Source organism: Amblyraja radiata, chromosome 18 (genome assembly GCF_010909765.2).
Source record: "Amblyraja radiata isolate CabotCenter1 chromosome 18, sAmbRad1.1.pri, whole genome shotgun sequence".
Taxonomy (NCBI): Eukaryota; Metazoa; Chordata; class Chondrichthyes; order Rajiformes; family Rajidae; genus Amblyraja; species Amblyraja radiata.
This window is the reverse complement of record NC_045973.1, coordinates 40,979,382-40,997,111: the sequence shown is the minus strand read 5'-3', so window position 1 is coordinate 40,997,111 and position 17,730 is coordinate 40,979,382. Positions and strand designations below refer to the sequence as shown.

Genomic DNA, 17,730 nt, shown 5'->3' with positions numbered 1-17,730 from the left:
CTGTTTGTTTGCCGCATCTCCGTTTGCTATTGTCTGTTACTATTGTAAAGCGACTTTGAGTCTTAGAAAAGCGCTATAAAAATTAAATTTATTATTATTATTAACCTGAGCCTAACATCTTCTCGCATTCTAATATTTTTCTTGTTATTTCAGTTCAATTTAGCTTTATTTGTCACATATGCAACGGCGCAGTAAAATTCATGTTGCATCTACTACACATGGGGGCGCCACAATTATTCAAAGTCCACGCACTCGATGTACTGGAGCAGTTCCCGCCAACTGACGCCCCTCCCCTCTCCTCATCTAGCCATCTTTGTGTCCAGGGGACGTCTCCTCCAGCTGACCTTAAAGCATTGGAGGCGTAACCCCCGCTCACCCTTCCACCGGCCCACTCCTAATGCCCGACGTCTACTGCTCACTCGCAGTTACGCCATCTGACGAGCCTTCGACCGATGAGCCCACTGACTGACGAGCATCCGGGTGGGTCCCTGATTACATGGAATAATAACAAGAAGCATTATCACAATGGTACATGTTGAGCTAACAGCGGGGAACTTTTGTGCCCTGTCTCCTTCCCTTTTTGAATAAGGAGGTTATTTTACAACCTAATAAAAACTTACCTAAATCTAGGGTGCATTAGAGATTTTAAATTAACATCTTAACTATCTCACTGGTTGCTTCTATGAAGATGCAATGAAATCCAAAAGATTAATATCCAACAGTACCCAGGAAATGTCACCCCACAGCTCCCTGATGATAGCAATTTTCCCCAAAGGTCCCATTTCCCTCCAGTTTCCTGATGTACAGCCAATACTGTGACATTACCTGTGTACTCTACAGTGAATGTGTTTATTTATCTGCCATCGCCTTGTTTTTCATTAATTCCTCCACAACTAATTTTCTATAGAACTTTGTGAATTCTTCATATAGGATCAATAGAAACTTTTATGATTTGTTATTATATTTCTGGCAAACTTTATTTTGTACTCTAGTTCCAATAAATTACAATCGCTATTATACGCTAGTTTTCTTTCTGTATTCCACTTTTAGCCTTTCTTACTGTAGTTTATATATCCTGTACAATCTCCTGATCTGCTACATCTCTTTGCTTATTTTATGTATTATTCTTTACGTTTGATATTCTTGTTTAATGTTCTTGTTTAACCATAAATGGTGCCTCCCCATCACTGGAATTCTCCTCCGTCAGTGTTTGCCACTACATCTCAATTGATTGATTCCTTTCATCTTCCATTCCCTCAGCATCTTTTGCGGATGCTTCCTGCTGTATACAAAAGGAAATTTGCAAAGCTGCAGACTGCTCGTAAAGCTCACCACCAAGCATATACAAACTTCTGAAGCTCCAGTATCCTAACCCCTGCCAAAGCCCAGCATCTTGCATAACCTCGACTTTGCCCCAGGCCATTTGAATAACTATTCAAAGGGAAATTGGACGGAAGAAACCGGTATCATTTGATAGTTAAATCATTTAATTCTCCAGACAAAACATAGTCAGACCCATGAATTCCTGCAGAAGAAAATATATTTATTTGATTGCAAGTACACAGAACAACTCATAGTCTGTAACACGTTTTCACCTAACCCACAGCTAACAATGGCCTGTTTCTTTTATCATCGTTATTTTTTGCATATCTTTCATTCAATTGTTTTATATCTCTCTACATCACTGTCTATATCTCTCGTTTCCCTTTGCCCTGACTCTCAGTCTGAAGAAAGATCTCGACCCGAAACGTCACCTATTCTTTTTCTCCAGAGATGCTGTCTGACCCGCTGAGTTACTCCAGCTTTTTGTGTCTATCACAGAATATTTAGGTAGTTGGTGTCTGCGCAACTTATGGCCAAGGGCAATTATTGATGGCTTTTTCAAAGTGCAGGTACAGGTTCAGACATTCAGCTGACATTCATGTATTTGGCTATTAAAAATATTGTACAGTATAACATGTGACGGCTTGTATGTTAAACAAACTTTACTTCTAAAATAGTACCTTGGGCATGTTTAGCTGATTGTTCTTGTGCCTTTCCAGAAATACAGTAGCTTTAATGTGGAAAATGCAATCGTTCGTGTTATAATTACACATCAATTATAGAAGCACAGCATTTGAAAAGGGCCAGTTGATTTTTTACTGTACTTAAGTTAAGTAATTGGTTAATTATTATTATCTCTAAATCCAGAAGCAAACTACTTCTTGTGCTTAATGGCAATTGCAATTTTAATCTTTCACCTGCCCTAGGAACCCACTTTTTGACTGGTCTTGTAGCCACAGTATTTGTGCGCCTGGTCCTTTAGCTTTTCAATGTCAGTGATACAGGAGATATAGCAACAACTTTTGTATAAATGACAAACAGAAAGATAGAACAACAGGTTTCCTCTGCGTGTTAAGTGAATATAGAGAGCTATCAGTGCACCAGCTGGATGTGCGTACCTGAATGTGGAAGAGTTATTGGGAACAAAAAAAGGGCTAGATGCTGGCGTCACATTGCATTTTTTATACTTTAGAGGTTATCCTTTCATGATAACTCGAAGAAGGGTCTCAACCCGAAACATCACCCATTCCTTCTCTCCAGAGATGCTGCCTGACCTTCTTCAATTTTTGGGACCTTGAATGGAGTCAGGGGGGGAGGTAAAGCGACAAGTGTAGCATTTCTTGCGGTTGCAAGGGAAAGTGCCCGGAGAGGGGGTGGTACGGGTGGGAAGGGACGAATTGACCAGCGAGTTACTGAGGGAGCGGTCTCTGCGGAAAGCAGAGGGGAGGAGATGGGAAGATGTGGCAAGTGGTGGGATCACCTGAAGAAGGGTTTCGACTCACTCCAGCATTTTGTGTCATCTTTTCATAACTCTTAATTATTTTGATTAATGATTCTTTTCACTTCATCTTCAGGTGATAAATCAGTCACAAATACATCAGAAAAATTAATCCATGGATTATTGGATGCTCTTTTCACTGTATCAGTGGATAAATCACTAATGTCAGAGGAGGTGGAGAGGGAATTGAACCCAATGGTCATCCGTATTTTTTCAGCCAGCTCAATGCCAACAACACCCGTACCATTACATGTGCTGCAGGTAAGCTTGGTATATTCAGTGGTACTTTATTCATCACATGTACTGAGGTACAGTGAAATAAATTTATTTGTATACAGTTCAGTACAAGTATCACTCTGTATAAGCACTTAGATACATCTTATTGAGCATCTCAGACACAGTACAAGTGTATATTAGTAGTACACTGAAACAGTATACAGAGTCGCCAGATTTGCCCATTTTCTCATCCCTGTTAGACCTGTAGAGTTCTTAACCTGACCAAGAAGGTCCATTATCCTGGTGGCGTTGCAGGCTTGGCCTGGCCAAGCGTGACCATTGGCATCCTCCACCATTGCTCCACTGCTCGGTGCTGCCGCAGGCCACATCTGGTCCATGCACTCGGCCTCTTGGAGCGGCGCCCAGTCCAGCCAAGCCCCAGGCTGTTGCAGGGCCTCCAGTGGCCCACTCCCCCATCGAGGCCATGCACTCCCTCCCACAGCCAGTCTGCTTACCGGCCCACCGTCCAACACTGACTCCCATCTCCCCAGTCCACAAGGGAGCAGGGGCCAGATTCCCTCTCTGGGCAAGTTCCCTGTTCCACAGCGGGCAGGCCAGGTCTGATGTTGGGTCTGTCGGGGCGAGATAATTGTGAAAATATTTTCCCCGAAGAAGCTATGAAAGTAAACCTTTCCTGAAAGATAATTTCTGGTGGGGAGAACTTTATAAATATAATGTGTTTAACATTTGTTTAAGCTGTGCAAAATATAATTGTATTTACCTGCAAGAATCCATATATCTTCAGACAATATTAATGGAAGGAAAATAGAGCAAGGAAACTGAGGAAAGTACTAGATAGATCGCCCCCCCACTAACACCCCTACCCACATCCTCTCCAGGGAAGGAACTATTTGAACCCCATTTTGCCCCTTCAGATGAATGCTGATGACAGTGTTCTTGCAAGACTTACCAATGACTTTGCTGTTTGCTGACTGTGTTGCCATTTAGAGGCAATGCAATCTGTGCATAAACGTGCTATTGTTAAATATAACCCTATATTCTTCCAGCCTGAATTTCATAGATTCAAAAGGATTTCTATATTTGTTATTTTTGTTTAGTGATACAGTGTGGAAACAGGCGCTTCAGCCGACCAAGTCTATGCACTAGATATCATACACTAGTTCTATGTTATCCCACTTTTGCATCCTACAAACTAGGGGTAATTTACAGAAGCCAATTAACTTACAAACTTGCACGTCTTTGGAATATGGGAGGAAATTGGATTATGCAAAGAAAACCCATGTGAGAGAATGTACAAACTCCGCATTGACAGCACCTGTAGTTAAGTTCGAACCTGGGCTCTGGCACTCTTACTCTACCGCTGTGCCACTGTGCCTCCTATCTGTCGGTCATGTTGGTGGATATGGTGCTTGAAGCTGTGTGCTTCAGGCAAGGAAATTGTTTTGGGCATTTCAATAGACAAAAATACTTTTCATGAAATGACGTCCCATTTGAGATCCAGAGTGATGGTTTCCATTGTTGGTTGATGGGATTTGACTTTGCTTAGTGAAAATTAGCAGGAGAATTTCAGAATTGAGAAGTGGAATAGCAGGAGCAGATTTTGCCAATCTGTATTGTGAACCAGCTTCACAAACCCATCATCAGTTCTTGATGTGATTGTCCACTCCTCAAATGCATTTGGTGTTAAGCGTAGGAAGGAACTGCAGATGCTGGATTAAACCAAAGATATGCTGATCCAGATCCAGAGATGCTGCCTATCCTGGCTGAGTTACTCTAGCTTTTTGTGTCTACCTTCAGTTTAAACCAGTATCTATCGTTCCTCCCTACACATTTTTTCTGCTCCACTGTGAAATCTCCTGAAGATATCCCGACTTTGAAGATGTTCTGCTCCTCTCTCCGACGAGGGTTCTGCAACAATCTCTCTTGCTGCAATCCCTTGTTTCCCTTTCTCTTGACTCTCAGTCTGAAGAAGGGTCTCAACCCAAAGCATCACTATTCCTTTTCTCCAGAGACCTGCTGAGATACTCCTTCTTTTTGCATCTATCTTGCATTTGGTATTATTCAGTTGATGGGAAGTAATTCCACTCACTGGTTCTATTCTTTTCAATCCACCAAGAGCAAGAAATTGATGATACTGATTTCTCTTTGCATGTCATGCATTTATCTTATGACTTTCAAGAATGTAACCTTGGCCTTTTCCTGTTTGTCATTGGCAGTCAACTGAAACCACAGGTTCATTTTCCACCTATATGCGGATAACACAAATTCTACCTCATTGCTACCCCTTTCAAACCCTCTGCAGTTTCTAAATTGTCAGAATGCTTATCTGATCTACCATATCGGAAAGACAGAAATTGCCGATAGCTAAGTATTGGATCCAGCCGAAACATAATTGTCACTGCACGTGACATATTTAATTCTTGGCCTTTGATGCCATCTCTTCCCGTGACACTTATTTGAAACTGTTGAAGCAGTCTGTTCCAATTCTGTTGTTGCAATGAACCTGAGATAAACTTTCCACCATCAATCTGTGCTTATTTCCACGTCTGTAATTTTGGTCAATGCTGCTCCTGCCTTGGCTCAGCTGTTGATGCAACATCTGATTATGTTATCTTTGAACTTGACTAATCCAAATAATTCTTGGCTGGTATCCCTTGCTCTATCTTCAATGAACTTGAGGTCATTCACTACTTTGCTAATGAATGCCAAAGTCCATTTGTCGTTTCCCTGTGGTTTCTTGACAAACATTAGCCCCTGAATTAACAACAGTTAGATATTAAAATTCTTGTTCTTGTTTTCAAAACCCACCATCGCTTCATTCCCTTCCAGTTCTTGTCATTTCCTGCAGTCCAATTCTTCCAATTCTATATTATTGGTCATCCTTGAACTTGGACAGGATATTTTCATCCCAAAGAGGAAGAAACAAACCAAGGAGAGAATGAGGCCTCCGTGGCTGACAATGGAAGTCAAAGATAACAGATAAACAAAACAAAGGCTTATAACACGGCAGAGCTAGAAGATTGGGTAACTTTTAAAAACCAACAGAAGGCAACTAAAAAACTATAAGGGGAGAAAATATATAATATGAAGGTAGGCTAGCTAAAAGAGGATACCAAATGTTTTTACAGATATATAAAGAGTAAAATAGGGGCAAAATTGGATCACTGGAAAATGATGCTGAGGTGGGAGTAATGTGGAACAAGGAAATGGTGGATCAATTGAATACGTGTTTTGATACGTATTCACAGTCAAGACACCAGCACTGTGCCAGAAATTCAAGGAGTCAGGAGGCAGAAGTGAGTGCAGTCGCTATTACTGAGGAGAAGGTAGTTGGAATAGTTGGCGTAGACTACTTTCTAAATGGAGAGCGGATTCAGAAATCAGAGGTGTAAAGGGAATTTGGAGTGCTGGTACAGGATATCCAAAAGGTTACTCTGCAGGTTGAGCTGGCGGTAAGGAAGGCAAATGCGATGCCAGCAATCGTTTCGAGGGAACTAGAATATAAAAGCAGGGATGTAATGCTGAGGCTCTATATGGTACTGTGAGGCCCCATTTGGAATATTGTGAGTAGATCAGGGTCACATATCTGAGGAAGGGTGTACTGGTTTTGGAGAGGGTCTGGAGGAGGTTTATGGCAGTGATCCCGGGTATAATTTGATTAATGTATGAGGAGCGTTTGATAGCTCTGGGCCTGTACACGCTGGAGTTTAGAAGGATGATCCCATTGAAACCTACTGGAGGGCCAGTAGAGGACCAATACCTACTGAGGGCAAAGCCTCAGAATAGGACGTACCTTTAGAATGGAAATAAGGAGGAATTTATTTTGCCAGAGCGTGGTGAATTTGTAGAATTCAATGCCAGATGAGGCCACGACATTGGGTATCTTTAAAGTGAAGATTGATACGTTCTTGATTAGGAAGGGTGTCAAAGGTTATGGGGAGAAGGCAAGAGAATGGGATTGAGAGGGAAAAATAGATCAGCCATGATAGAATGGATGAGTTGACTTGATGGTTTGTATGGCCTAATTCTGCTCCCATGTCTTATGGTCTTAATTATTCCTCCATTGACAACCATGCTTTCAATTGCTAAGACATTAAGCTTTGAAATTCATTTCCTAAATCCCTTCACCATCGACATTCCTTAAAACCTACATCCTTGGGCATATTTTTGCTATCTACAGTATCTTAATATTTACTTTTTAACTCTGCCAATTTTTGATTGATACTACTATATTCTAGGGGACATTATGTCACCTAAATTCTAGTTCTTGAACTAGAGGTCACTATTTAAAAATAAGGAGCAGCCTATTTAAGATGGAGATGGAGGATCACACATTTATTGTTCGGCAGAGTTAGTCTACTCAAACAAGGGGACCCAGGGGCCGAAGAAGGATCTCGACCCAAAACGTCACGTATTCCTTTTCTCCAAAGATGCTGCCTGACCCGCTGGGTTACTCCAGCTTTTTGTGTCTATTTTTGGTCTTCCTCTGCCCCTGATTCATTTATTTCTATGCTATAAAAATAGAACTTCTTGCTGTTATCGAGACAGTGTCAGCACATTAGGTAAAGCCTAGTGCTACTGGGTCAATGGCAGACCCAAATTTCTAATAGCTTGCTGGTGTAGGGTGAGGGTTGTCTAGAGTAAACAGCCACAGGCCTCCTCCTCAAAGTTAAGGGTAAAAAGGCATCCGATGATTGATTGAAAGATACAGCAGGGAAACAGGCCCTTCGGCCCAATGACTCCATGCCGGCCATCGGTCACTTGTTCACACTTATTCTATGTTATCCCACTTTTTCATCCACTCCCTACAGACTGGGAGAAATTTTTCTTTCCTGTTGATGAACCGGTAATTTAGTTTATTGATGTTAAATGTTTTCTTTCATTCATTTTAATGAAAATTTGTTTCATATTTATGTTATCCAACTGAGCCTGAAGAAACAATTAGCTATGGTTTTGTGAGGGATATTCAGGGTCTACTAAGAAGACCCATAAAATAAATCATGTCTGGATTTGCAACCATGTAGGCATGGATAACTTTGAGTTCGACCCTGCTCCAGTGTTACAACTTGGCTGGTCTTTGCTTTGGTTCACCTGCTCCTCCTGTTTCTAAAGTGGAGTGACCAGAAGAGGCATGGGGGAGGCTGTCTGATCCACATGTGTTCTTTATGTCATTGGCATTATGTCGTTGTTTTGACTGCCAAATGAGCTATGTTGCTCAGGTTTCCATTGAAGGTCCCTCCAGATATGGTTTCCTTCCATATTTACCTTGGCTTAATTTTCTCTGCACAATCCTTCCCTTTTTCCAATATGAGGGATGTACTATTCCCCCAAAATAATGACAAGCTTTTTCTGCTTAAGAAAACCACACTTTTTCCTTTGGTGTCAATTAATTGATTCAATCGTAGCCTGTTGGATGAGTTTCAGAGGTTATTTGACGTGATTTCCTTGGAAAATCAGGATGTTGCTTCTTGCCCAGTGATTATGGTCTATTTATCCTTAAAGAAGTAAAGACAGTGAAGTTCAAATTTGGTGTTAGCTCAACTAGCAATTAAACCACTGGATTTGAATCACTTACTGTGGGGCAACCATTGCAATTAAACTGCACTCAGATCTCAATTAATCTGGAACATTATTTCACAGTAGCGTAGCTGGTAGAGCTGCTGCCTTACAGTGCCAGAGACCTGGGTTCGATCCAAAGCCATTGCGTCTTTGGGATGTGGGAGGAAACCCACACGCTTGCAGGGAGAATGTGCAAATTCAACATAGACAGTGCCCGAGGACAGATTCAAACACAGATCTCTGGCGTGCGAGGCAGCAGATCTACCAGCTGTGCCACTATATTTTGTTTTCCAACACACAAAAAATTAAACGTTGATAACTTTGGTTACTAAAAAAATGAAAATATCCATTTTCAGTTTCAAATGTCCAAGTGACGCTATGTCCCCCTTTACAGCTACTGTATGTTTTAATTAAGTTCAAGACTGTGGGGCAGTACATTGGCCATAATGCTGCTGCCTAAAAGTGCCAGAGACCCGGAATTGATCCTGAATATGGGTGCTGTCAGTATAGAGTTTGCTCCTTTTCCCTTTGATCGCATGAGTTTTCTCCGGGTGCTCTTGTTTCCTTCCACATTCCAAAGGTGTGCAGGAACCTATTTCAGACCCAACCCAAAATGTAATATTTTCCTTTTGTCCAGAGATTCTGTCTGACTTGTTGAGTTACTCCAGCTTTTTGTGTCTATCTTCAGTTTAAACCAGCATCTGCAGTTCCTTCCTACACACACGATACTATATGATAGAACTTTATTAATCCCAGGAGGGAAATTGTGTGTGTGTGTATGTGTGGGTATATATATTACACACACACACACACACACACACACACACACACACACACACACACACACACACACACACACACATATATTTATATAGTTATATATCTATATTACTAAATCTCTGATCTTGACCGCTTTTGGCCTACTGTGCTGCGATTTCCGACAGAACGCCGTCACCTACGGCCGTCATTTTTGGCCACCTCGCCCAGAGCCCCCCTCCGCCTTACGGGTGTGGAGTATTTTTCCCATTGATGACAAATCAGAGAGATATTAATATTTTTTTTGCTGCCCCTGCTGGAGGGAGGGGGAGGGACTATAAAACCAGGAAGTGGTGTGCCTCACACACTCTCTGCAAGATGGATGAAGCCAAGGGTCACGTCTCTCTGAGCTCTGAATAACACTGAACAAATGTTTACACAACTGAGTACCCTTAATGTGGTTTGAAAATGAAAATATGGTTTGTTTGAAGTAAAAAGGCACTGCATGCAAATGGTTGTTTGGATGCTTTGGCTTGAAGTTGAAAGGCACTACTTACTGAAAATGGTGGCATGTAGTTGAAAGGCACTACTTACTGCAAATGGTGGCTTGGGTGCTTTGGCTTGGTTGAAATGCACTATTTACTGCAAATGGTGGCTTGGGAGCTTTGGTTTAAAGTTCAAAATGCACTACTTACTGCAAATGGTGGCTTGGGAGCTTTGGCTTGAAGGTTAAAAAAATCAGCATTCTCTCTGCTGCACCTGCTGGAGGGAGGGGGAGGGACTATAAAACCAGGAAGTGGTGTGCCTCACTCGCTCTCTGCAAGATGGATGAAGCCAAGGGTCACGTCTCTCTGAGCTCTGAATGACACTGAACAAATGTCTACACAACTGTGAGTACCCTTAATGTGGTTTGAAAATGAAAATATGGTTTGTTTGAAGTAAAAAGGCACTGCCTGCAAATGGTTGTTTGGATGCTTTGGCTTGAAGTTGAAAGGCACTACTTACCGCAAATGCTGGCTTGGGAGCTTTGGCTTGAAGTTGAAAGGCACTACTTACTGCAAATGGTGGCTTGGGTGTATTGCTTGAAGTTGAAAGGCACTACTTACTGCACATGGTGGCTTGGGTGCTTTGGCTTGAAGTTGAAAGGCACTACTTGCTGCAAATGGTGGCTAGGATGCTTTGGCTTGAAGTTGAAAGGCATTACTTACTGCAAATGGTGGCGGGTGCTTTGGCTTGAAGTTGAAAGGCACTACTTACTGCAAATGGTGGCTTGGGTGCTTTGGCTTGAGGTTGAAAGGCACTACTTACTGCAAATGGTGGCTTGGGAGCTTTGGCTTGAGAGCTTTGGCTTGAAGTTGAAAGGCACTACTTACTGCAAATGGTGGCTTGGGTGCTTTGGCTTGAAGTTGAAAGGCACTACTTACTGCAAATGGTGGTGGGTGATTTGGCTTGAAGTTGAAAGGCACTTCTTACTGCAAATGGTGGCTTGGGTGTTTTGCTTGAAGTTGAAAGGCACTACTTACTGCACATGGTGGCTTAGGTGCTTTGGCTTGAAGTTGAAAGGCACTACTTGCTGCAAATGGTGGCTTGGGTGCTTTGGCTTGATGTTGGAAGGCACTACTTACTACAAATGGTGGCTTGGATGCTTTGGCTTGAAGTTGAAAGGCATTATTGCAAATGGTGGCTTGGGTGCTTTGGCTTGAAGTTGAAAGGCACTACTTACTGCAAATGGTGGCTTGGGTGCTTTGGCTTGAAGTTGAAAGTCACTACTTACTGCAAATGGTGGCAGGTGCTTTGCTTGAAGTTGAAAGGCACTACTTACTGCAAATGGCGGCTTGGGTGCTTTGGCTTGAAGTTAAAAGGCACTACTGCAAATGCACTTCCTGTTTGCACTGTATATTGATTTTAGATAAAACGCTGATTTTTGGCCATCTTACTCAGTCCTCCCTCCGCTGAGCAGGTGCAGAGAATTCTTCCCATCAATGAAAAATAAAAGTGTTATTAGTGTTTAAAAAAATGTTGAGAATCTCTCTCCTGTCGATCACGCCCTGAAAGCCACACCTTTTCCGCTGGGAGGGGGAGGGGTTATAAAACCCGGAAGTGTGGGTGTGGCTCAGTTTCTGCATGATGGGGGAGGGAGAGATCATGACTCTGTCTGAGCTGTGAATCAACTGAACACACTGAATGTCTACTGTGAGTTTGGTGTTTTGTGTGGTTTTATGGTGGTTTCACCCTGCATGGAATGGTATGAAGCTGCATTTAAATTTGGTGACCTTGGACCCTGCTTGAAGTGGAATAAAACTGCACTGAATTTGGTGGCCTTGCACCCTGCTGAAAGTGGTATAAAACTGCACTTGTATTTGATAGATAGATAGGTTCTTTATTGTCATTATAACATGTAAACATGTACAACAAAATTAAAAATGCCAACCAGTCAGTGCACCATTCACACATTATCTAAAAGCTAACGATACGTAAAAGAGAAATATCTAAAATAAACAACTAAAATAAATAACATGAAAAAAAAGCATAAACACTCAACCATACATTCACCTGCGCTCATTTGGTGGCTATATTAAGTGTAGTTATTGCTGTGGGATAAAAACTGTTTTTGAGTCTGTTTGTCCTTGTCCTCATTGATCTGTACCGTCTGCCTGACGGCAACAGTTCAAACAGGGAGTGTCCGGGGTGGGAAATGTCCTTTATAATGTTCTGGGATTTCTTGAGACAGTGAGAACTGTGTAGGTCCTCCAAGGTGAGGAGAGGGCAGCCGACAATCTTCTGTGCATTGTCAATAGCCATCTGGAGCGCTTTCCTCTTAGCCGCTGTGCAGCTGGTGTACCACACGCATACACAGTATGTTAGGATGCTCTCTATGGAGCATCGATAAAAGGACAGCAGCCTTGGATCCAGCTTGAAGTGGTATGAAACTGCACTTGAATTCGGTGGCCTTGCACCCCGCTTGAAGTGGTTGGAAACTGCACTTGAATTTGGTGGCCTTGCACCCAGCTTGAAATGGTAGGAACATGGATTTGAATTTGGTGGACTTGCACCCTGCTTGAAATGGTAGGAACATGGATTTGTATTTGGTGGACTTGCACCCTGCTTGAAATGGAATTTCAAGGAATAGTCATGAGTCAACTGTCAGCCCACCAGCTGTGAATGAGCTGCCAGCAGATCAGGCTTGAGGGACTGAGCTGCCACCCCAAGAACCCATACCAGCACTCCAGAAAGCCCCCCCACTGGCCACCAATATTGGAATTGGTGGAGAGGTGGAATATTGCGTCGGGGGACCAGCCCTCCCATGTGAATATGGGACCCAACGGGTCCCACTTAGTCTAGTTAATATATAAATACTAGACTAAGTGCGACCTGTTGGGTCCCAGCATCACACGGGAGGGCTGGTCACCAACGCAATATTCCACCTCTCCACCAATTCCAATATTGCTCGCCAGTGGGGGGGCTTTCTGGAGTGCTGGTATGGGTTCTTGGGGTGGCAGCTCACTCACAGCTGGTGGGCTGGCAGTTGACTACATACATAGACATTTTGGGTCGAATGGATTCTTGGGCTGGCAGCCAACTGTTGCAATGATTTTAAAAGCCAAGCCAAGGCAAACAATTTAGCTGCAGCCACCCGACAACCAAAATTCATTTTGTGAACACAAACTTTTTTTAAAAGGCGAGGCAAACAATTGGACAGCAGCTACCCGACAACCAAAATTCATTTTGTGAACACAAACTTTTTTGAAAAGGCGAGGCAAACAATTGGGCAGCAGCCACCCGACAACCAAAATTCATTTTGTGAACACTAACTTTTTAAAAAAGGCGAGGCAAACAATTGGGCAGCAGCTACCTGACAACCAAAATTCATTTTGTGAACACAAACTTTTAAAAAAAGGCGAGGCAAACAATTGGGCAGCAGCCATCTGACATCAAAAAATCATTTTGTGAACACAAACAAAAAATAAAAAGGTAAACAATTTGGCAGCAGCCACATTGAGGGGACTCACCATGGAGTAGATGTGCGTTCAGTGTTATTCACAGCTCAGAGAGCCGAGACCCTCTCGCTTCCTGGGCCTGGCAGAGACTGAGTGAGGCACGACACTTCTGGGTTTTATAGTCCCTCCCCCCTGCCACCAGCGGGGGCAGCAGAGTGAATGGGGAATTTTTAAAAACATTAATATATTTCTGATTTTTCATCGATAGGAAAATTCCTCTGGTCCCGGAAGGCAGAGGGGGGCTCTGAGCGAGGTGGCCAAAAATGATGGCCATAGGTGGCGGCGTTCTCTCGGAAATTGCACCACAGTGGGCCAAAAGCGGTCAAGATCAGACTTTTAGTAATATAGATACACCGTTTTGTTTTCTCGTTTATAACATTGTTTACATACTACATTTACATATTCTGTTGTGCTGCTGCAAGTAAGGATTTCATTGTTCTAACTGGGACGTGAGAGAATAAAATACTCTTGACTCTTGACTCACTCCGCTAATGTGTGGGATAGAACTAGTGGTACGGGTGATCGGTGGTCGGCGTTGACTCGGTGGGCCGAAGGGCCTGTTTCCACGCTGTATCTTTAAATTAAACTAAAAACACTAAAACCAGAGGGAGTCTAAAGAAGGGTCTCTACCCGAAACGTCACCCAATTTCTTCTATCCAGAGTTGCTGGCTGCTCCATGGAGTTCCCCCGCACAGTTAAAGCATGGAATAGTCTTCACCCTACCATAGTTACCCAACCAGATGCAACTAAATTTAATGTACCTGTTTTTTCCCCAAGAACCCTTTTTTGCTTAAGTGCAAGTCAAGAGTCAAGAGAGTTTTATTGTCATGTGTCCCAGATAGGACAATGAAATTCTTGCTTGCTGCAGCACAACAGAATATGTAAACATAATACAGAACAGGAGATAAAAGTTCAGTGTGTTTATATACCATAGACCATATATATACACAATAAATAAACAGATAAAATGCAATAGGCTGTTATTGTTCAGCCGTCCACCACCTCCATTTTACATTCCATTTAGAATATTTATGGAGGACCAGGAAACCAGAAGCAAGAGTAACTCCAGGGAGTTACTCCAGATCCAGGGTCAGGGAGCGATTCTGCGTTGGTTTTCAGCGGTCGCGGCGAGGTGGCGACCGGACAGCAATGGAGGCCAGATCTCCCAATTGAGAGATAGAGAGAGGGGGGCGGCCCCGAGTTGAACAGCAGGTGTCCTGCCTTGGCCGGAGGCCGCCTAGATTTCGAGGCCCTAGGCTTCAGCCTATGAAGCCCAGTGGTAAATCCGGCTCTGTGAGGCCCCCCTAGATCTCGAGGCCCTAAGCTTAAGCTTGTCAAACTTATACGTAAATCCGGCCCTGGACATGTTGCTCGGTGTTGGCAAGTAGGGCCAAAGGGCCTGTTTCTACGGCTGAAAACACAATAGCACATCAGTGTTCTATGTATTACCTCTGAGCGGGGTACCAGTGTGATAGTAATTGTGATATATTATTAGTTGGTCAATGTCAGATCCTCGCCTGGGTCCGAATGTAATAAACACACTTCAAGAACACTGAACATAAATGCTTTGATTTATTCTCCCGCCATTCCTTTACATCCCAGCAACATGAATCTTTGGCAAATTATCCAAAATCCCCACATCTAAAACACTCACAGTCATCTTCAGCTTTGGAATGACCATGTCCATGTCCCGAGTGCCAGTAGATATCATCTTGTTAATTTGGCTTCCTCCATCCAATCGCATGGTCAGAAACTGTGTTTCTACGGCTTCAAATGAACAGGCAATTTCCAGTGTTCCTCCTAATGTTAGCTTTGTCACCTTTCACCAACAATTTGCATCTCAAGTCATTTGATTTGAAACACATTTTAAACAATTCTCAGATATGCTTTGATGTCATTTCTTCACAATATTCTGCCCTCACAGACTGACTCATGATCCATCTTTTGCGGATGCTCGGGGCATGTGTCAAATTAGACCAGCCTGTGATTTTTCTTTTTGTTTTGCTGTTCTGATCTCAAATTAATCTCTCCCTCTATCCCTGATGACTTTTCCAAGATCTCAGAAAATTTAATCCATGAGCTTGATCAAGTTTATAGATGTCAGCCAAAGCTAAGGTTGAAGTTAAAACACACAGCAGAGTATGGTGACACAAGAGACTACAGATACTGGAGTTTTGAGCAAAACACAATCTGCTGGTTGCACTCAGCAGGTCAGAGGGCATCTGTGTAGGAAATAAACAGATAACATTTGGCCCAGCAATCTTCTTCACACTGCCCATAGCAGTGTATGCTTTTTAAAATAATCGGAATGGTTATTGATATATTGACTTATATGATCAAAATCTCTCTTTACTCCCATCTACTATCCTCCAGGTTCAGTGATTGACAAAAAACATTAAATCTATAAGCTGAAATCAAAAAGTGATACTGTAAGCAGCAGTCCAGATGAGAGATCAGAGAAATGCTTCACAGATTTCCCATGTGATTTACATAGTTCTGGATAATAGTATCCAAATCAAAAACTTCCAGTCTAGTTCCAAATATCACAAACTTAGAAGATAAACACACTTTTGCAGAGGTCTGAGAGAGGTCAAATCTGATCCGTTTTGCACATTTATATTTGTATCATGGAAAAATATGAAAGTACAGATGCACCTAGTTCACATGTGATTTTTTCTATTTCAAATCTCATATTGTGGCAAATAAATAAATGATGGGTTTTTGTCCCAAACATTATGGAGGACATTGTAACTATTCAGTTTATGAGATCTGTCTACAGGTCGATTTCTCCAAAGGTCAGACATTTCTGGGGGGGTTATGTAGTGACCAATATTGGATAATTATACATTAATTCAAACATTACCCATAATGAAACTACTAGAATATATATGGTATCCAACCACTTCAAAATCTATATCATGACAATCCTCCTGGTCACTTTCCCTAATTTTCCTTTTTATTACCTTTTAATATACTAATTCACAGAGAAGTACCTTGAGACATTAAACATACCATATCAATGCAGATTGATGTAATGGTATCTTTTTTTTTTTCTCTTGTAGTATGGTTACATTAATTTTTTCAACCATATAGTTTAGTTCGTCACTTCAGTATAACCCAAATAGCACATTTTCATGGGTGGAAAGGACAGGAGGATTTGGGGAAAGCAGTAGATTAATCTTTGAAGTTGGCTCACCATAGAAAAGCCTGTTAAAAGTGCATAATGGATCCTGAGATTTACAGTACAGAGGTATAGTTTACGGTACCTGGACGTGGCGCCGACAGACGAGAAGCCAAAGCAAAGAAGTGGAAGCCAAATAACCGAATGGAAATAAGGCTGAAACGCCAAATAACCAAAAGCGTACGGTCGAAACGCCAACTAACCGAAAGACTGCGTCGCCTAAAAGCAAACTTACTGAATGGCCGTTCCTGAAACGCCATCTACCCGAAAGGCGGCATCACCTACAAGCCAACGATCCGAATGCCGCTCAACAGAAAAGTCAAATAACGGACATGACGTTGCCGGGGAGCGGGACTTGTCAGCGATTGGTCCAGACACCCGCGTCCATCACATCATGGTGGAGGGGTGAACATTGTCCTACACCTCCGCTCCACCCGACCCACAGCCCATCACTGTGCGGCTGCACGGGGGAGAGAAGGCGGAGGGCGGCCATGGCAGTGGGAGAGTGGGGCTGTCCCGAGGGATGCGCTTCTTCGGCCGCTTACAACTTGGTGCTTGGGTTTAGATTGCCCAGTCACCTATGGCTTGTGTGGGAGAAAGGCCCCACCTTCCCGTCTCCACCGTATCTTGAAACTAAACTAAACCAAAAAATTGGGAAAATTGTGATTCTGAAATCATTGCTTTAAGGAAATTCCATAAGATTACAATGACTGAAAAGTTACTGTGCAGTGAGAAATTTAGCTATTGGCCTTCTGCCATTTAAGAGCTTTCAGAGGGATTTCTTCTGGTGCAAATGCAATTAGGTGTGAAACAGATGAAAAATGCATAAGGCGTAATAAAACATTTAAACATGTCAGTGTCACCATTTCAGGAAGATCACTTTTTGCCTGTTGAAGTAGCCTGGTAGAAAAGTTTAACTTTGCCCCAAGGAAGTAGATGTTCCAGCAGTCTTTGCTTTCCTGCTCCACCACCATTTGCACTGGAAAATGTACATTTGAGCATTTTAATAAATATTTTGTTGATTGTGTGTCTTATGTCATGGTTTATGAGATCATCACCACATTAAATAAAGAACAATGCACTGTAGAGTTAACCATCTCATCCTATGCTTACCATCCTACCCACTGAAGCCCATCAGATTCTCGTGCAAACAAACAAAATGCCGGGGGAACTTAGCG

The 17,730-nt window shown here is 42.5% G+C and overlaps 1 protein-coding gene across 3 annotated transcripts in view; it reads left to right on the top strand.

Annotated features, from left to right (window-relative positions):
- Positions 1–17,730, top strand: part of cfap92 (cilia and flagella associated protein 92 (putative)) — a 90,890-nt gene that overhangs the window by 17,655 nt on the left and 55,505 nt on the right. For all 3 annotated transcript variants that reach the window (XM_033037214.1, XM_033037215.1, XM_033037216.1), the window contains exon 2: positions 2,898–3,082. In XM_033037214.1, coding sequence (XP_032893105.1) covers positions 2,984–3,082 — 99 coding nt within the window. In that variant the 5' untranslated portion in view covers positions 2,898–2,983. The remainder of the gene's footprint in view (positions 1–2,897; positions 3,083–17,730) is intronic.